At 38.8% G+C, this 21,447-nt stretch overlaps 1 protein-coding gene across 5 annotated transcripts; it reads right to left on the bottom strand.

Annotated features, from left to right (window-relative positions):
- Positions 1-8,383: 8,383 nt before the first annotated feature.
- Tceanc (transcription elongation factor A N-terminal and central domain containing) lies at positions 8,384-21,146 on the bottom strand. 5 transcript variants are annotated; one of them, XM_077107324.1, is made up of 4 exons: positions 21,077-21,138; positions 19,042-19,154; positions 18,516-18,642; positions 8,384-12,583 (listed from the first exon to the last, which is right to left on the bottom strand). In XM_077107324.1, the coding sequence occupies exon 4, from the start codon at positions 12,573-12,575 to the stop codon at positions 11,517-11,519; it is 1,059 nt and encodes a 352-aa protein (XP_076963439.1). In that variant the 5' UTR covers positions 12,576-12,583; positions 18,516-18,642; positions 19,042-19,154; positions 21,077-21,138; the 3' UTR covers positions 8,384-11,516. The 5 variants fall into 5 exon arrangements, with proteins under 5 accessions (XP_076963439.1, XP_076963437.1, XP_076963438.1 ...); XM_077107322.1 differs by having other exon boundaries at positions 19,776-21,128; XM_077107323.1 differs by having other exon boundaries at positions 21,061-21,116.
- Positions 21,147-21,447: the final 301 nt, after the last annotated feature.

Below are 21,447 nucleotides of genomic sequence, written 5' to 3'. Positions count from 1 at the left end.
AATTTAAGAAACAAGGGGAATAATATCCTTACTTCCTTTTTCTTAAAGGAAAAAAATCTTGTGACCTTTTTCTTGTAGAGAACAGTGGGTATCTTGCTTTCAAATGTCAGGTTTTGAATGTGGTTAATCAAAAATAATTTTTGACACAGAAGTTTGAAGGAGTGTAATCATAACAGATATAAATGTTAAATTGTTTATGCAAATTCAGTTATGATAAACTTTAACTAAAGGTCAGTATAGATGCTTTGATTAGTAAAGCACAGTTTACTTCTTGAATTAAAAAAAAAAAACAACTCATGAAAGAAGCCAGATATAAAAGGCCACATATTATGTGACTTCAATTCTATGAAATGTCCAGGATAGGCAAATCCATAGAGACTGAAAGTAGATTGGTGGTTGCCAGGAGCTGGGGAAGGGAAGAATAGGGAGTGACTGCTGACTGTATCAGGTTTCTTCTTGGGAGTAATGAAAAGATTCCAGAATTAGTAATGGTGACAGCTGCACAACTTTGTGAACATACTAAAAGCCACTAAACTATAACAAATAAATAAATAAGTACACATAAATTTTTAAAAACTCCTAAGTTGCAAAATTTGTGTGTGAGAGAGAATGTGTGTGCGTGTGAGAGAGAGCGGGGGGGGGGGGAATTTGGTAGAGATTATTTTCAGAATCACTGCTAGAATTATAGATATATAATCAAATATAGTCTGTAATGCATATTAATAGATAACTAGGTCAACAACAAAATCACCAATGTTAGTTTTGGTAACATCTTTCAACTATATTATTAAACACTTGCAGGGGCTTCTGGCAAGTAAAACAATCAGCAAACTGAATTTTATTTTTGATGTTTATTATTTCCATGACAATGCTACTGAAGTTGGAGAAAAAATAGCCTCTTTAACAAATAGTGCTGGGAAAACTGGATAGCCTTATGTAGAAGAATGAAACTAGATCCCTGCCTTTCACCCTGCACAAAATCAACTGAAAGTGTATTAAAGATCTAGGAATTAGATCAGAGACAGTGAAACTGCTAGAAAAAAACATAGGGTACAGGTACTGATTTCCTTTTTAGAGCAGGTACCAGGGATTGAACTCTGGGGCATTTGCCCACTGAGCCACATCCCCAGCCCTATTTTATATTTTATTTAGAGACAGGGTCTCACTGAGTTGCTTAGCACCTTGCCATTGCTGAGGCTGGTTTTGAACTCATGATCCTCCTGCCTCAATTTCCTGAGCTGCTGGAATTATAGGTGTGGGCCACCATGCCTAACATGACTTCCTTAATAATACTCCAAAAGCTCAGAAATAAAACCAAGAATCAATAAATAAGTGTGATCTCATTAAATTTGAAAGTTTCTGCAAAGCAAAGGAAATAATTGTAAGAAACTGAAGAGAAAGCCTACAGAATGGGAAAAAAGTCTTTGCCAGCTACTCCTCCAAGAGGGGATTAATAACCAGACTATATAAAGAACTGAAAAAACTTAACATCAAAAAAACTAATAACCTACTCAAAGGGGTGAAATATCTAGAGAGACATTTCTCAAAAGAAGAAAGATCAATGACTGGCAAATATATTTTTAAAAGTTAAACATCCTGAGCAATCAGAAAGATACAAATCAAAACTACAATGAGATTTCATTTCATCCCAGTTAGAATGGCACTCATCAAGACTACAAATAACAATAATTGCTAGTGAGGATGTAGAGGAAAAGTTATATTTATATGTTTTTAGTAGGACTGCAAATTAGTAAAACTACTTTGTAAAGCAATATGGAAATTTCTCAAAAGGTTAGGAATGGAACCACCATATGATCCAGCTGTCCCACTCCCTGGTATTTATCCAAAAGAGCTAAAATCAGCATACTGTAGTGATAAATGCATACTAATGTTTATAGCAGCAGAACCCACAATATTTGAGCTGTGGAACCAGCCTAGGTGCCCACCAACAGATGAATGGATAAAGAAAATATGGTCTATATACTCATTTTGTTTTACTTATGGTTCTACTTTGCCATAAAGAATGAAAGAAAGTATGGTATTATGAAAATGATGGCAATTATGGCATTTGCTGGTAAATACATGGAGCTGGAGAACGTCATGCTGAATGAAATAAGCCAGACTCAGAAAGTCAAGGGTCAAATATTTTCTTTCCTATGTGGAAGTTAGATAAAAGGAATAGTAAAAGGGGGAACTTGTGAAACTAGAAGGGAGAGCAGTAGAGTAGAAGCAGGGACCAAGGGTGAGGAAGGAGGGGAGGCAAAGGGGAAGGCTGAGGAATAAAGTGGACCAAATTATGCCATGTGCATTATGACTATATCACAATGCATTTCAAGTTTATTTATGACTATAATGCACCAACTAAAAAATAAATAAATAGAAGGAAGACCAATAGACTAGAGGAAGAATGGGGGAGGGAGGGAGGAAAGGGGATAGCACTGGGGATTAAAATGGACAAAACTATGTTATATGCATTTATGAATAGAACAAAATGAACCTCACTACTATATATAACTGCAATGCACTAAAAATTTTTAAGAACTTAATTAATAATAAATATTTTTTAAGAAAAAGGAAAAAGAAGTTTTATTGCTTTGGTAACAAAGGAGAAACACATAGAACTCTTGTCCCAGAGACTGTGATTCTGACCATCAGAGGGAACAGGGTTTTTTTTTTTTTTTTTTTTTTTTTTTTTTTTAAAGAGGTGATTCAAAGGCTAAATTCCAGGTGCTCCCTGTCTGGAGTTGTAGTTCACTTATTAATTTGGGAGACAGGTATTTATTAGATCTTCTGGCACCGTTCCAAGTCTGAATTACTGAATTACCTTGTTCCTGTGTGGCTGTGTGCTCAAGGACTGGTAACTCTGCCTAGGATGGGGAAGAAAGATAATACTGTTTCCTCAGACTAGAGAGGGGAAGATTAGGGGGAGGAAGAGAGGAAGATAAAGAAACATCCATTTAAAAAAATAAGACACAGGGACAGAGCAGCAAGTACTATATTCAAAGCATAAGGTAATAAATATATTTAAATGATTAAAAAGCACATTTTTTAAGGTTTTCTATATATCTCAGAACCATGCTAGGGATTGGGGATATGCTGTGAACCAAAGAGACAAAAATCTCTGATCCCATGAAATTTCTGATTTAGTGGAAGGAGATAGAGAATAAAATAAAAACCAAGGCACTGTGTTGAAATAGTGAATAAGCTCTTGGAAAAAAATCAGAAAAGGTGTTAGGGAATGTAGAGAATAGCTTGGGAAAGCCTCATTTCTCAAGATAACATCTGAACTGGGGCTTGAGAAAGTAAATTATTAGAAATCTGTAGTAAGAATATTCCAGGCAGAAGCAACAGGAAGTGCCAACACCCTGTGGCAGGAGTGTACCTGGCATTGCCAAAAGGCAGCAAGGAAGCCAGTGTGACTAAGTCCAGTCCATAGTAAGGAGAGAAGTAGTGAGCAAGGAGCTTTGAAAGGTCTCAAGGGACAGATTAGCGAGGGTTTTTAAGACCACTGTATAATCCATCACTTTCTCTTGGAGAGGAAAGCCAAAAGAGAGATTGAATACAGAAGTGATATCACCTGCTTTGCATATGTCCCCGGATCACTTTGGCTATTGTGCTGGAAATATACTTGAGGGATAAGAATGGGCCAGGCACAGTGCCACATGCCTGTAATCCCAGTATTTTGGGAGGCTGAGGCAGGAGGATCTCGAGTTCAAAGCCAGCCTCAGCAATGGTGATACGCTTAGCAACTCAGTGAGACCCTGTTTCTAAATAAAATCTAAAATAGGGCTGGGGATGTGGTGGCTCAGTGGTTGAGTGCCGCTGAGTTCAATCCCTGGTACCAAAAAAAAAAAAAAAAAAAAAAAAAAGGGATAAGAATGGAAGTCAGACAACCTCTTACCAGGTTGTATGTATGGTGATTAGTCATCCAGGTGACAACTGGCCCTACAGGTGGGGATGTTGCTAGCTTAGAACCAGCATGGTGGCAGAGAACGTAATATGTGGTTGGATTCTGGAATGTGTATGTGTGTGTGTGTGTGTGTGTGTGTGTGTGTGTGTGTGTGGTGCTTGTGCACATGTATTGCTGAGGATCAAATTCAGGGCCTCATGCATGCTAAACATGTTCTTCCACTGAACTACACCCCATGGATATTTTTAAACAGTGTTATTAAGGTATAATTTACACACAATAAAATTTACTTGTTAAATGAAATTCAATGATTTTTAAACAAATTTGCAAAGTTGTCCACCCATCACCACAATTCAATTTTAGAACATTTCCATTACCACAAAAGGATCCCTCGTGCCCACCTGTAGCAATCCCCTTTCCCAACACTAGCCCCAAGTAATCACGAATCTATTTTCTTTCTCTATGTGTTTGCTTATTCTGAATATATCATAGAAATGGAGTCATATGGGGGCTTTTCTTTTCATTTCTGTTTTGTGGTGCTGGGGATCAAACCCAGGGCTTCATACATGCTAGGCAAGGGCTATACCACTGAGCTGTAACACCAGCCCATGGATAGGCTTTTGTGACATCTGCTTTTATTTATCATGAAACTAGATAAAATCACCAAAGAGGAGGCAGATCTAGAAGGGGTCCATGGACTAAAATCGGGACACTCCAAAGTTAAATGTCAGGAAAGTAAAGAGGAACCAGCAAATAATACTGAGATGGAGCAGCCAGTGAGAGGGAAAACCAGGGAGTGTGGAACCTACTGCAAACCACGAGAGAAGTGTTCTCAAGAAGGAAGTGGGTATGCCAAATGCTGCTGATGGGTTTCAAAGCTAAGAATTTAGCAACATGAATGGTGGAGGTAGTTGGCGACCTAGACAAATACAGAGAGCAGTGTTAGCTAGAAACTGGAGCAATTCATCCAAATGTAGAAGCAGGAAGGCAGAATTTATACACCCAGCTGCTGCAGACTGGAAAATGTTTCACAAATGTTAACATGCACAGGAGTCACTGAGGACTTGGTGAAAATGTTATATTCAGATTGAGTAGGTCTGGGTTGGAGCCAATGTTTCTGTATTTGCTCCTTGGTGATAATAGTGCCAGTGATCCAAGGGCCTCACTATGAGGAACGAGAGTGTATGGCTGATTTCATCTGCAGTTAAATTATAAGTTTCTTTGCTGAGTACAGATCTAACTAAGAACATAGATGGCATCTGCTCAGGATGGATTCTAAAGGATTTTCCATTTTCCAGGGACTTAATAGCATTGGTAGTTCAGCTCCAATCTCTGGCTTAAAAAGCAGAGAGGAAACAGAAGGTACAACGACTTTGGATGCCCTCATAGCACCATGAGTTGTGGCAAGCAGGAGGACCTTCCATGCAGAAACACAAATGACGAGGCCCAGGAAATTGCCCTGAGAGTTTCCGCTTTTTACCTGTCAGTGATCTGGCTGTTGTGCTTCCCAAAAGCCCCTTTTGAGGAAGACTGCCATTATTTCTCCATTACATGTAAGAATAAATTGGGACACTCAAAACTCAGAAGGAGTCAATGAGATACATACCCAATAGGGACCCTGTCTTCAATTTCTTTTCTCAATTCAACTGATTTTCTGGTAACAGGTTATTAAAATTCAATTCATATATCATATGATTCAGCCATTTATTTTTTAAATTTTTGGTAATGGAGCTGGGGATATAGTTCAGTTGGTAGAGTGTTTGTCTGCAAGCACAAGGTCCTGGGTTCAATCCCCAGCACCAAATAATAAATAAATAAATAAATTTTTGTAATAATTCACCTATTTAAAGTGTACAATTCAATGGTATTTAGCCTATTCACAGACCTGTGCATCCATCACAATCATTTTTTTAAATTTTTTATTTAATTAAATGTATTTATTTTTGGTACAGGGGATTGAACCCAGGGCCTTGAGCATGCTAAGCACAGACATATAAAAACACAAAAATTGTATATATTAATGGGGTACCATGTGATGTTTCAATACATCTATATATTATATAACCAGGTTAAACACATCTATCTCCTCAAACATTTATTAATTCTTTATGTCAAAAACATTCAAAATATTTTCTTCTAACTTTTCGAGATATGCAGTATACAATCACTCAATAGTCATAGTACCCTAGAACTTTTTACTACAATCTAACTGCAACTTAGTACCCACTGATCAACCTTGATGAACCCATTGATCACAATCAATCTTAGCATATTCTTATCACCTTCCCCCCAAAACCCTGAACACTTTAACCACTGTCTCACTTTTAAATAGTATAGATGTCCAGTAAAATGTCTAGAACATTCTGCTCAGCAATCTATGAGATATCACAAAGCTGAGGGGCAAAAATCCATGTGTTGAATGAAAACAAAACTACAAAACTAGAAATCATCAGACTGAAAAGACAAGCTAGCCTGGTGGACTCATGTATGCCAACAGTACTTTGAAATCACAGCCCAAGCCAGTCAGGGTAGTGCATGCCTGTAATCCCAGCGGCTCGGAAGGCTAAGGCAGGAGGATCATGAGTTCAAAGCCAGCCTCAGCAAAAACACTAAGCAACTCAGTAAGACCCTGTCTGTAAATAAAATACAAAACAGGGCTGGGATGTGTCTCAGTGTTGGAGTGCCCCTGAGTTCAATCCCTAGTACCCGCCCACCCCCCCCCCCAAAAAAAAAAAGAAATCACAGTCCATTGTGTCTTTTGCTGTTAAGATATTGGTAGGCTTGCCTTTAGCTTTTCTCAGCTGAGGTACCCTTGAGTTCACCTGCCATGGGTAAGAGCTGTGTGGGACACTGATTGATTGGACAAGTGCCTGGCCATGTGTGGCTGGGGAAGGAAAACTGAAACTGTTTTGGAGCTTTGTGTCTTCCATCATTCACAGAGAGGCACACCAGGTGGAACCCAGCCAGATGACTCAGAGCCTCACTGGCACTCATGGAAATTTCTTAATTTTTTGTTTCAGTCCACAGAGGTGAATTTAGTGAATTATAATACTTTTCAGGTAACTTAAAAGCAGTTGCTGGGGAGCTATCTATTTCTATGTTTACATACTTTTAAAAAGTCAATATATTCCAAAAATAACAAATGAAGTTTTTGAATGAATGATATCTTGCTTCTTAATTCTTTCTCTGACTTTTCCATGGCTGGTTTAGATTTTTTTAAAAATGTGTCATCACATGAAAAAGATTAATGACTGCTTGGAACCTATTCCTATTCATTTCTCATTGACATTTTGAAAGAAAGCAGGAATACATCCAACAAATTATTTTAATCCTATTTTTGACTGTCCATCCCGTAGGGCACTTACGATAATTTAATAAAGAATGCAAGATTGCTTGGCTAGTTTGTTAGAATTGTTATTCCTAGGTCATATAGATAGAATAGCTCTGTGTTTTTACAGAAAATGGTATTTCAAATTGCAATTTTATATTCTTCAAATTCACAAAAATATAAATTATGTAAATATCCCTTAAAAAGCTACATATTCTCAGCTGGGTTCAGTGGCGCATACCTGTAATCTCACTGGCTCAGGAGATTGAGGCAGGAGGATTGGGAGTTCAAAAGCTGGCCTCAGCAAATTAGTGAGCCCTAAACAACTCAGTGAGACCCTGTCTCTCTAAATAAAACATAAAATAGGGCTGGGAATGTAGCTCAGTGGTGGAGTGTCCTTGAGTTCAATCCCTGGTAGCCCTGCCCCCAAGTGCTACATATTCTCACTGGCATGGTGGCATACACTTGTAATCTCAGTGGCTCAGTAGGCTGAGGCAGGAGGATTGCAAGTTTAAGGCTCAGCAATTTAGCAAAACCCCAACTTAAGGGCTGGGGATGTAACTCGGTGGTTGAGCACCCCTGGGTTCGATCCCTAGTACCACACACACAAAGCTACATGTTCTCAAGTTTTAAAATTTAGGTATTTTAACAGTCACTCACTTTGCAGAAAACCAGAAAAACTACACGGACACTACAAAGAGGTTCAAGGTTTCCTGTGTCAGGAGAGCTGGCACCTGAGAGAATAAAGTGCAATTGTTACTGCACAGTATTTCTGACAATTGTTGAGTAACATCTTGGGAAACCTAATTTTAAATAATAATGCAAATGGGATTATGTGAGGCTGTCATCAGTTCTTCCATCTGATTATGGGGCTTTTTGAAAGCAAGAAGGTGATTTCTATAATCTAAGTACTTACAGTAAGTACCTCTGAGAGCTAAAAAATACTTATTTTAGTAAAATATTTTGCATTTACTGAAGTTATAAATAACAAAGCAATCTAAACTGAGAGATGGAAGGCCCAGCCCTTGCAAAGGCAGTGGAGCCCTGCCAGCTGCAGGCTTCCTGCCTAGCATTTAGAAATGGTAATAGGGAATGAAAGGAGCCTCTCATCACAGGAAGTGCTCAGGGAAGAGACAGAGCTGCCATTGTATCCAACTCTTTATTTTAAAAAAGTAACACGGACAAAGGACAAGGGAGAGCAATGAGAGGAAAAAAACATCAAAAAACCTCCTACATTCAGGTATAACAACTGATGGTTAGGCCTATGCCTGGCAACTAGGGTACAGGATATACTTGTGTCGTGCGGAGTTTCCAGTTATGTGTTTATTATTATGGTCCATAGGTAGGGGATTTTCAAATGGGGGTTTTTATGAAATACCCATTTACAAAATTGCCAAGGGCTTTGTTAACTCTAAGGATGTAGGGAGACCAGTCTTTTCTGTACTTTTATTTGAAGCCAGTTATATGATATGTGGACCACTGCAAATGGTGTTCCTACATCCATCCTTACTTCCCTTCCCATTTAACATAGCAACTGTAGTGATCTTTCCCAAAGGGCACTTGAATCTCATCACTACAAACTTCATATGTTCAGTGACTGCCCATCATGCTTTAAAACAAAACCCAAAGTCCTTATCATGGCCTAACAAGGGACCTCATGAATTCTGTGGCCTCTTTGACTTTCTCATCCTTCTTCCTCTTGCTTACTGCATCTCAGCTGCTGTGAACTAGTGCTGTCCTTTGACTATATCGGGTACCATCCTATCTTGGGGCCTTTGCACTTGCTATTCCTATAAGCATGATTTTTGAATTAGAGTCTTTACCTCACTAGGAATATTAAACAAAACTCTTTCTTTTTAGGAGATAAGACATGGTGTGTGAAAAAATTATTATCCATACTTAGAAAATGTGAGGCTGTTTCATTGGCCAAAAGAAAAAAAAGCCCATATTACTATTTTGCTCTCTCTAGTTGCAAAACTCACCGACAAAATTGATATGAAATGAGGAAGACTGCAAAATTTTTATGTCAAAGAGTCAGGGATTTTCCATTTCAAGTGATTTTATTTGTCTGCTAGTTTGTAAAATTCCAACATAAATAAAAACCACACACACACAAAACCAAAACACCAACACTGACTTGAACTAATCAAACTTGGTTTTCATGTGCTATGTGTGCTCTTTCATAACCACTGAAGAATTTTTAAGATCATTCCAAGTCATATGAAACCACACTTTGTGAAACTCTTAAGTTTTAGATGACTTTGCAAGTTACTGTTTAGAGGACTGACATGTTGCATCGCAGTAAGCAGCCCCAAGAAGCCACAGAGAGAAAAGATATCAAAATAAAATCCATACTTGATGGCCTCAAGCTGATGTCTTCAAAACCATTTGAAAACACAAATGTATTTTAGTTTTATGCACCTTTTGGGAAAACTGCAGTAAGGAGGTAAACTGTACATACAGAGAGGCCTTCAGACTTCAGCAATGGAATATTGGAGAGTTAAGAGAAAAGAACTGGTGATAAAGTGAAAATATGTACATCTGTAGACAACCTGGAAGTAACCTTTGTAAAACTATAAAAACAATAACATACTATGATTTTTAAAGACAAATATCAGTTATAATCACATAGGCTTGTGTTTAAATAATTATATAAATTAGTCAAGCACTGGTTGCAAAGCCCTCAAAGAAGTAATTTCTTCTTCAATTTAGGAAAATAAATTTAGATAAATAAATACTGGAAGATTTGAAGGTTGAAGCAATGGACTTCCTCTGGCAGATTAATGCCATTTTTACTGAAGCAGAATTTGGGCTTTAGACCTAACCCACCTGCCTTTGAGAACATGAAGATCCCTAATATCAGAAACTAAATGTCAAACAGTTTATGGAGAATTTATGCAAAGAAAATAATAAATAGCTCCTTCAACTAAGCAAGAGAACTCTAAACCAAATTCCAACCACAGGATGAGTTATAGGGTAACTTTCAAGGCCCAAGGGAGAACCGTGAAATGAGAAAAGAAAGAGGAAAAGAATGAAGCCCTAGTCAGCCAAGGTTAGCACCTAAAGACACTATTCACTTAGCCCCCATCGACAGGAGTACATTTCTCAGACTGTAGATTGAGCTCATCTCAGACTGTGGATTTCCTTTTTCCTTTTCTTTCTTTCTTTCTTTTTTTTTTTAAATAACAGAAATGCCCTAAATAGGCCAGAAGTCATCCCACTTTTGAGTTTATTTCATGTGATCCTTCTCAGCATGCAGAGTGTACCTTGGGAAAATTATCTGTCCTTTGCTGCCCTGGTTCACATTATAAATTAATTTACAAACAAAGAATTGTGCTAGAAACAATATTCACAAAAAGCCCTTATGCTTGTTCACATACAAAAATATCCATCAGGCAAGATTTGGAAGATAAGAATCTAGAACCAACTGGGTGTGGTGGTACACACTTGTAATTCCAGTGGCTTGGGAGACTGAGGCAGAAGGATTGCAAGTTTGAGGCCAGCCTCAGCAATTAAAAAAAATAAAAATAAAAACAAAAAGGGTTGGGGATATGGCTCAGTGGTTAAGTGCCCCTAAGTTCAATCCCCTGTGTTTGTGTGTGTGTGTATAAATCTAGAATCAGCGTGAACTGAGATATTTATAGTCGTTTAGCTTGGACAAGTCACTGCAGCTCTGTGGACGTTTCCTCATCTGTAAAGTCTCCAGAAGAACACTCATTTATTACAACTATAAAGAGGATCAAACAAGAGCCTTTTTGTGAATAGTTCTTAATTCTGACTGCATCTTAAAATAACTTGAAGAATGACAGAAGCAATGTTGAAACCAGTGTCCTATCCCATAGGTTCAGAGTGAATTGTTCTAAGCTGGGTCTCAGTATTAGTGGGATTCAGAGCTCCCCAGGAGATTCTAATATGCAGCCACTGCTGAGAACCACAGGCCTATTGCTAAGGCAGCACTTCTCAAGGTTCCTGAGGACCCTGCAAAAATAAGTCTACATTTCTGACAGGCTTCTAGGTTATGCAGACCTGCTCTTAATCCCAGTCTGAATACAGTAAGGTACTAAATAGCCATGAAGTACAAAGCAATAGTCATCCACTCTCTCTCCCTAAAAGATGACTTTTAGTGCTGGTGGCATGTGCTTCAGCAAATAACTTTTCCTCCTTCTTAGTACTGTTTTAAGAATGCTATGCACAAGATTTTAAAAAGAGCACGAAAGGGCTATACAAATAAAAGGTATTCCTTGGGATATCTGTTGTTAAGGAAACATTCATTTATAATTACAAGCACACCCACTTGTTATGATACCACTGCTCCCCACATTCATTACAAATTACGTAGGTCATCATTTGTTCATCTGGGTTTGAATTCCTCACCCAACTTGGAAGAAAAAGTGTTCCTCTGGTAATTACAGTAACCTTGCAATTGTATTTCTCACAGCGCCTGCATTTTATTTTATTTGTCTGTGTGCCATCCATCACTTGGGGAAGGTAATGTTCCTGGATACAAGATTTCGTGTAGGAAGCTCTCAACTGCTTCAGTTCCTTGCTTGCCATCTCCATGACGGTCATTCCAGCAAATTCTCTTGCAGACATAGTTCCAGAGAGCAAGTTTTGTTGTAAGTGAGAGTTTCTGGGATTCTTCAAATTGGCCACTTTGCTTCTGATACAAGCTTTATATTTTTTGATGTTCCTTGAATAAAGGGTAAAAATGTGCTCTTCAATTTCTCTTGCCAAGTTTTGCCACAAATCAGCTTTTGGCTGCTCTGTGGAAGAACTAGTTAAAGCTGCAAGAAGAAGTTCTGTGCATTTAGTTCTCAAGGACATTGTAGAATACTGCAACTCACTTGATCTCTTGCCAGCAGACTCAGGGTCACTGCCCCCCAAATGCTCTTCTTTAGGTTCCATCTGAATAGTGCTATTTTCAGTCACCACCATGTCAGTGTGGTTTGCAACATCTTGGGAGGATAGCAGGGGATTAGAACTGCAGGCGCCCAGGATTTCATCCTGACTTAGGTCATGAGAAAGTCCTGCATTTTCTCCTTTATTACTACCTGAAGGGAATAATTTAGGGCTGTCCCTTGGTTTCAAATGAGTATCCTTATAAAGAGCTTTCCACTTTAACAGCAAACACTTAGCTTTCTTTCTCAAAGCCACGGAGGGGCAGTTTTTGAGGACTCTGTACACAGCTCTGACCACATCTGTCTCCTGGAGATGCTCCTTAGTCACATAAATCATTTCTAGTTCAGTAAGGTGGTTGCCAAGATCCTCAAAATTTCTTTTCGACATCAGTTGCTCAATAAGGGAAGCTCTGGCAGCTGTCTGGTTTTTGTCAGACATATTTGCAGCTGCAAAGAAAAAAAGAGGTTTCAGTTTAAGCTTGCCTTTGCTAGTCGAAACTCCTGGACAGTGAAATTGTACTTTCTGCCAGTTATGTATGCAATGTTTTCTGAAGGAATAATGTAATATAAATGGCTGTGACATTTTAGAAAATGGAATTTGCAACGTGGAATGGTTTAGTTTCCAGAGTTTTAATCTCAGTAGTTGACGGAAAAAAAATGGCATGGAAGCATTTTAGTGTAACATTAAAAATGGATTGCTAGAGGATCTGCTGTAACCTTTTCCACCTCCAATCATACTAATCAATATCTTTTTATTACAATAAAGATTAGTCAATTCATTTGTGTAGAATTTGATGATCATATTGGGGAAGACATCACACCATGACAGCATCAATATGGTAATGCTAAGCAACAATGAACCATTTTTCCCTCATATTCAGCAATATAACTGAAATACTTGTTGATTTTATCTTTTTTAATATATATATTTTTTTTTTAGTTCTAGGTGGACACAATATCTTTATTTTACTTTTATGTGGTGCTGAGGATGGAACCCAGTGCCTCATGCATGCCAGGCAAGCACTCTACCACTAAGCCACAACCCCAGCCCCTGACTTTATAATCTTTAAAGTGATACTACTTTTTACTTATATAAAAGAATAAGAAACAAACAAAAGGGGGATGCTAATATCTTGAGCAACCTAAAGAAACCATGAGATAGTGCAGATTGGGAAGCGGCCAGAACTAGATCTGATGGGCACCAAAAATCAACAGATAGCAGTATTGATATCTGAATCTTTTGAACAACAGGGTAGTGATTCAGATGATTTATGACTTTGGACTAACTAGTCCCCACCAAGTTTGATCTCATTAACTTTTTTTTTTTTTTTTGCATTGGGATTGAACCCAGGGGCACTCAACCACTGAGCCATGCCCTTTTTATTTATTTGAGACAGGGTCTCACTAACTTGCTCAGGGCTTTGCTGAGTTGCTGAGGCTGGCTTTGAACTCATGATTCTCCCACCTCAGCCTCCTGAATCACTAGGATTACAGGCATGTGCCACTGTGCCTGGTTGGTCTCATTAACTTTTTTTTTTTTTAATTTTTTTTAGTTGTAGTTGGACAGAATACCTTTATTTTATTTATTTATTTTTATGTGGTGCTGAGAATCAAACCCAGAGCCTCACATGTGCTAGGCGAGTGCTCTACCACTGAGCCACAACCCCAGCCCCTCATTAACTTTTTTAAAAAAACTTTTAAATATAAAAAGTTGCTACATGATTATGTCTGTGTGAACCTTGTCCTGGGCAGGCAAATGTTCACTGTATCTAAGTAGTTTATTTTTCCCTCCACATAGCATACATTACTTTGTTTACAAAAAAACCCCTCAGATCTATATTTTTTCCATCTGGTTTAAATGTGAGCACTAGCATCTTGATGGCAGGGACCTTTTCTTTTCAAAAGTCCATGGACTTGATTTTACATTAATCAATTATCACTGAACAAACACAGGATAAGAACATGGAAGTGATTCCAGAAAGAATTCATGCAATCTTTCTAGAAACCATCTGATAAGTACCCTTTTAGTCAGTAATTCTACTTCTATATTTTTCCCCTAAATAGGAGAATGTTTAAAAATGTACAGGACATGATGACACAATAATGTAACCATTTAAAATCATACTTATACAGAATACTTAACGACATGGGGAAATAGTCATATAATATTAGGTGAAAAAAATCAGGATGTATAACTAAATAGACAAATGATTAAACACTGAGGTACATTATGATCCAGAAGATCTACCAAAGAGAAATGAAAATGTCCATGCACACAAAAATTGTATCCAAATGTTCACAACAGCATTATTCATAATAATGAATAATTATCAAAGATGAGAAAACCCTAAATACCCATCAACTCATGCCTGAATAAATAAAATGCAGTACATCCATATTATAGAATTTTTTAGTCATAAAAAGCATTAAAGCACAGATTCATGCTACAATATGAAATCAACCTTGAGGACATTAGGCTAAGTGACAGAAGCCAGACCAAAAATCCACATATTAATTTATATGAAATGTCCAAAATAAGCAAATCTAGAGAGACATAAAATAGATTAGCTAGGTGGGACTGGGGCAGAAGGGTAGTCGAGTAAAAGAGAAAGGGGAGTGGTTGCTAATGGGCACTGGGTTTTCCCTGCAGGGTTGGTAGCAAAAATCTTCTAAAGTTGACTGTGGCAATGGTTTCTATAACTGAATATACCAAGAAGCACTGAGCTATACACTTTCATTAGATGAACAATACAGTATATGAATTATACCTGAATAAATCTGTTATCAAAAAATAGTCAGATCTAAATTTTATGTAAAAATTACATATGAAAAGACAGAAAAGGGATACACAAAATTTTAAAGAGTGACATTTTGTGAGTGGTCAGATTTTAGGTAATTTTTATGCATTTATTCTTTTCTGTATCTTCCGTGATAAGCATGTGTTGTTTTCATAATCAGAAAAATTCCTACTCTAGTATTATTTCACGATAACCTATATACATGTAAGATATATACCTACTGAAAAATGACATGGGAAGTTAATCAGTCAACTTCCATCTTTCTTTAGGTAGGAGAAGATTGTCTCTTAAAAGTGGTTGTATTGGCTGGGCATGGTGGTAGCATGTAATCCTAGGGACTCAGGAGGCTGAGGCAGAAGGATCACAAGTTCAAGGCCAACCTCAGCAACTTAATGAGACCCTAAGCAACTCAGTGAGACCTGTCTCAAAATAAAAAATAAAAGTGGCTGCATCATCTGTGGCTTTGCATTCAGATGAGGGCTCACAGTTTCCTCAGAAGTTGATCACTGAATTGTAAACAGTTCTATATTCCCTTAAGCTTTGTCCCCCAATATGAAGAGGTAAGTTTCCACTGGTGTTTCCCAACTCACAGATGACCAAAAGTCTGAATCTTGCCAATTTTACCATAAGAGAGAGAGCACCAAGGTAGAAAACCTGGGCACTGGGTCTTTTTTGTTGTTGTTCTCATTGTTGTTGTTGTTGTTGTTTTTGTGGTCCTGGGGGTTGAACCCATGGCCTTGTGCATGCAAAGCAAGCACCAACTGACCAAATGAGCTAAATCCCCAGCTGTTGTTATTCCTTAGAGTCAGTTTAACAGTCACTCAGTGGGCCATCAATTTAGGATCTTAAAACAATTTTCTTAATTACTTAGAACTAGTACTCGAAGACAATTCTTTTTTCCTTTAAAAAAAATCAACTTTTCAAGACTGAAACCAGTAACAGAGATCTTCCTAAGAATCAAAGGCTCAATAAACAGAGAATATGTATAGCACAGAGAAATAGCAAATACACACCCTCAATTGCTGAACACTTCTCTTGGCTTGTGTACTTTAGATATTGAGGAAGTCAAGCAGTTGAGTCACAGTAGTAAGGCTTCAAGCTGCTCAACACACCTGAACCCTGCCCCACTTGTTAAAAAGTTCCTTCACAAAGAGAAATATCCATTCTGCTTGTATTCTCAGCACACTTCTAGATTTTCCAGATGTTCAGAAAGGTGGCTAGTAAGAGACAGGCCTACATTGTCCACAAGGTGAACAATATTTGACTCAGGTCAGAGTTTCCAAAGGGGAATTTGACCACAATCAGGGTTTCAGTGGTATGAAAGCAGTTGTTTGCTTTGCCAGCAAAATGTTTTTATCACTTGTATAAATCTACAGAAGTTAATGCATTCGTGTAAATAAAACCAAACAATTCTCTGCTCTTCATTTCAGTCCTTTTGTTTGCTACTATGAACATGAGTGTACAACTATCTCTTCAACTCCCTGCTTTTGATTCTTTTGAGTATGCGGTTTCCTTCCATGCTATGCTGTCAATTCTTTCAGTACAGAGACCATCTCTTTAGGCTCAGCATCTAGCACATAATAAAGTTTGTTGAGTGAACTAAGTAGAAATAAAATGGACACATACCTTACTTTATTTTTTTATGGAAACTCAAGTTGTGTGCCCCATTGCTTTCCATATTATGAAGTCCTGGGGCAATAAATGCTTTAACCCATGTGATTGTCTCATAGGGAGAATAGAAAGTTTGACAGCATTGAAATGCTATTAAAAATACAAAGGTGAGCCATGAATACTGGTGCACAACTCTATCCTAACGTATCCTAAGGCTAAGGCAGAAGGATCACCAGTTTGAGGCCAGTCTTGGCAATTTAGCAAGGCCCTGTCTCAAATTAAAAAATTTAAAAGATCTGGGGATGTAGCTTAGGGTACTGCACCCCTGGATTAAATCCCAATTCCTGGTTCCATCAAAAACAAAAATAGGGAGAATAATGGGAAAACAGTATGGGAGTTTCTTTTTTTAAAATTTTTTTTAGTTCTAGATGGACACAAATCTTGATTTTTATTTATTTATTTTCATGTGGTGTGGGGGATTGAACCCAGGGTCTCACACATGCAAGGCAAACGCTCTACCACTAAGCTACAGCCCCAGAACCAGTATGGGAGTTTCTTTAAAAATTAAAAACAGGCCAGGTGCAGTGTCATACACCTATAATCCCAGTGATTCGAGAGGCTAAGGCAGGAGGATTGCACATTCAAGAACATCTTCAGAAACTTAGTGAGGCCCTGCCTCAAAATAAAACATAAAAATGAGCTGGGTTTGTGGCTCAGTGGTTAAACACCCCTGGATTTAATCCCCAGTACAAAAAAAAAAAAAATTTAAAACAGAATTGCCATATGATCCAGCAATTCCACTTCTGGGCACATACTCAAAAGAATCAAAAGCAGGGAGTTGAAGAGATAGTTGTACACTCATGTTCATAGTAGCAAACAAAAGGACTGAAATGAAGAGCAGAGAATTGTTTGGTTTTATACACACAAATGCATTAACTTCTGTAGATTTATATAAGTGATAAAAACATTTTGCTGGCAAAGCAAACAACTGCTTTCATACCACTGAAACCCTGATTGTGGTCAAATTCCCCTTGGGCAACTCTGACCTGAGTCAAATATTGCTCACCTTGTGGGCAATGTAGGCCTGTCTCTTACTAGTCACCTTTCTGAACATCTGGAAAATCTAGAAGTGTGCGGAGACAATACATTGACAAGAAACTGGCCAATTATGTGTAGTGAGTCCATAAGGACAGATACAGGCCACTAGAAGAAACACAGAAGGATGGATACCAAACTCCATTGGGGTTCTCTATCATCTGGACAGATGCAATTTACTCTTGATTCATGGCACCTTGTTAGAGGGATCATCCTCTAGTACAGAACTCAGAAAGATATTCCTTCATTTTCCTGTTTACAGCTCTCCAGAGGTTCTCCTCTGCTCTCAAGATGTCACCCAACATACTTAAGGGCAAGGTGATGAAAAGAGACACTCCGGGCCTCCCTCTTGACTATTCTCAAACCAGAAATGGGTACTGCCCATTTCACAGCTATGGGCCCTGGCTCCAGCAGAGCCTGGCCTCTTTCTTACCACAAGTGGTTCTCAGCCCTGATTGTATATTAGAATCATATGGGGAAATTAAATAATGAAAACTAAAACAATGCCAGGGCCTTAACCCAGACAGAATGAATTAGTCTCTGAGCGTAGGGCCTAGATATTTATTTGTTCAGTTCTCCAGCTGGTTTTAATTTAAACCATACACAGACACAACCTCATTCCTTCCCCCACATCATTCCCCTCCCCCCACCAACAGCAGTAGGACTGCCATTAACCCCAAAGATAGCTGCTCCTGGACCAATGCACAGTACCTCTCTGACTTCAGATTTTGCTAGATGAGTCCTATTAAATCAGAAGATACTGAAAACACTACTATGTACAAATCACCTGAGAACATTTACCAACTACAACAGGTGATTATAATGTTGTAAGCGTTATGATGTACACAATGCCTGATATTCACTTCCTCACTTACCTTTTAACAGAAGACAATGTACATTTACTGAGCAATTCTATGTGCCATGCAAATTCATGTCATCTCAATCTGCACAATAAGCCTGATATTTAAATACAGTTTATCTCCATCTTGCAAGTGAGAAAACCTGTTAAAACATCAAATAATTGCAGTGTTTTTTCATAGTGATTACTACATTAAAAAAAAAACATTTTTCTATCTGCCTTCCCCACAAGATCATAAGAACTAGATCTGTTTTATTTACCTATAAATACCTGCCCAGTGCTTACTATTACTCGAGAAATATTTTGTTTTGTTAAACAAGTGAAAAGCAAGCATCTAGGATGCCCTCTCTCTTCTCTGCTTGTGAGCTTCATTTCTTTTCACTGCAAACCAACTTGCTTGTACTCACTGTACCTAAGCCCAGTGCTCCTCAGCTTCTTCCCTGGGAGACAAATGCCATCTCAATTCTAGTTCAAAAATCATTCAAGAAATTCTAATTTAAAAACAAAAACAACAAAAAAGAGTGGAGCATGTTGGCACACACCTGTAATCCCAATGACTCAGAAGGGAAAGGCAGGAGGATTGCAAGTTTGAGGCCAACCTCAGCAACTTAGCTGGGGATGTAGCTCAGTGGCAAAGCACCCCTGGGTTCAATCCCTAGTAAAAAAAAAAAGACAGAAAGAAAAAAATCCAACAACCACAAAGCAACAACAAAACAAAACCCCCAAAGAAACCATTGTGGGCTAATCAAATGGGTCTGAGAAGCAAGTCTTTTGGATTTGGAGGGTCAAAAAAGTATAGTTGCCAGAAGTGAGGGGTGCTGAGCAAGTTGACTAAGTTTCTTGGTCATCTTGTGTCTCGGTTTCTTCATCTATAAAAGGGGGAAATCCAATATTCTAAGATTAATATTAGAATTAGATGGTTTTTATAAAGTGCTTAGAATTATGCCTGTGGGTCTACAATTAAAAGTTTTATATCTACCATACCACATATTGTTCCAGAGCAAAAGTTAGACACATATTTTATATTTTGCAGGCTTTACACTGTGTAGACTCCTCAACTCTACTACTCTTGCAGCAGGAAGAGTCGACACAGAAATACACATATGCATAGGCATGACTTGGTTCTGATATGACTTGTTTACAAAAGTAGGCAGATTGGATTTAGCCACAGGCCCTAGTCTGTTAACTCCTTTCTAGAGAAGTGCTGTCCCATAAAAATATAATTCAAGCCACAAATATAATTTTAAATTTTCTAGCTGCATGCAGTGACCCATACCTATAATTCCAGTGACTCAGGAGGCTAAGGCAGGGGGACTGCAAGTTGAAGCCTCTGCAACTTAGCAAGACCATGTCTCAAAATAAAAAAAAAAAAAGGTCTGGGGGGTGGGCATGGGGGTTTATGCCTGTAATTCCAGCAGCTTGGGAGGCTGAGGCAGGAGCACAGCAGGTTCCAAGCCAGCCTCAGTGAGTTAGCAAGGCTGTAAGCAACCTAGTGAGACCCTGTCACAAACAAACAAACAAACAAACAAACAAACAAAAAAGGATGGCTGGGGATGTAGCTCAGTGGTTGAGCGCCCCCTGGATTCAATTCTGAATATCAAATTAAAAAATTTTTAAATAAAATTAGGTGAAATCAATTATAATACATTTTATTTAGCCCAGTGTATAGAAAATATTTTCTTTCTTTTTCTGTTCTTTTAAAATGTGGTGCTGGGGATTGAACCAGGAACTGAGTTACACTCCCAACTACCCCAATATTTTCCAATATATAGATATAAACAAATTGGGGTACTTTAATTAAAAAGAATTCCCCCAAATTTGCCATTTAAATTCTGACTCATCACTGCAAGTTCTCAAGCCTTATCTTAACTAGTATCTACCTATTGGACAGCCAATTCTAGAACATATGCTAATATGAATAATGCTTAGATATACACCTGCACCTCTAGCTTCTGAATACACACCCAAAATAATTTTTTATGGTGCCAGCAAGAATGGGCCCTAAATATTTGTTGAGTGAATACATATAAAAGCTTGTAAATATTAATATTACATATAGGCAAGTTGCCCATATGTACACTAAAATTGCCTAAACCCTGAGAAGTATCAGATGAAAGCTCACAGTGAAAATTTCCGAGAGCTGGTAACAATCAACAGTAATTTAGATCTGGTTTTCAGATTTTTTTTTTCAGACCTAAAGAGAAAATTTAACTTTCTAGCCCTAACCCATATACAACTCCAGCTTCAAGAGGAGCCCCTCCCTCAGCCGAAGGAAAACGATACCAAATGTTGGCAGGGGTGTTGCATTTTCTGAACAGCCAACGCGACGCTACACTAGGACTCTTTTCCATAATGAAATTTCTAATAAAGGAGTAACGAGGGGAAGGGACCAGTCATAGAACCAGGGTTCCGGTGGGTGGGGTCGAGCACTCAAGCAAAGCCTGCAGCCAAACATCCCAAAGTGAATGGCCTGGCAGTCGGCACAGGAGCAGACGCGGCCCCGAAGGTTCCGCCCACCCGGGCGACCTCAGCTGGAGGGGAGGGGGCAGGACAGGGCCTACCCAACCGGAGGCGCACCGGAGAGCCTCCCGGGCATGGCGGCATTCCGCTGGAAAAAAGGCTCGCCTTGCTGAAGGGCAGACGCGGGGGCGTTCCCGGAGCGTAGGCCAGTGAAATGCGCAGGCGCGGCCCCGGAGTCCTCAGCGCTTCCGCGTCCAGAGAGAACATCCGGTTCCCAGGACTGTATGACAGAAGCTCAGCCAATCTAAGTCCACGAACCGGAGAACGCGGGCGTGGGACCTAGCGCGTGCGTGCTGGGGAAATGGCGCCTGCGCGGAGCAGTTTGTGGCTGTGGGCTGACCTTCCGCGGTTCTCTGAGGGAGGAGCCAGCACACGCCAGGGCTTGAATTGAAACTAACTTGGCTGCCGGTTTTTTTTTTTTTTTTTAG

Source organism: Callospermophilus lateralis, chromosome X, assembly GCF_048772815.1.
Source record: "Callospermophilus lateralis isolate mCalLat2 chromosome X, mCalLat2.hap1, whole genome shotgun sequence".
NCBI lineage: Eukaryota > Metazoa > Chordata > Mammalia > Rodentia > Sciuridae > Callospermophilus > Callospermophilus lateralis.
Note: the sequence above shows the minus strand (reverse complement) of the source record. Positions and strands in the feature narration are given on the sequence as shown.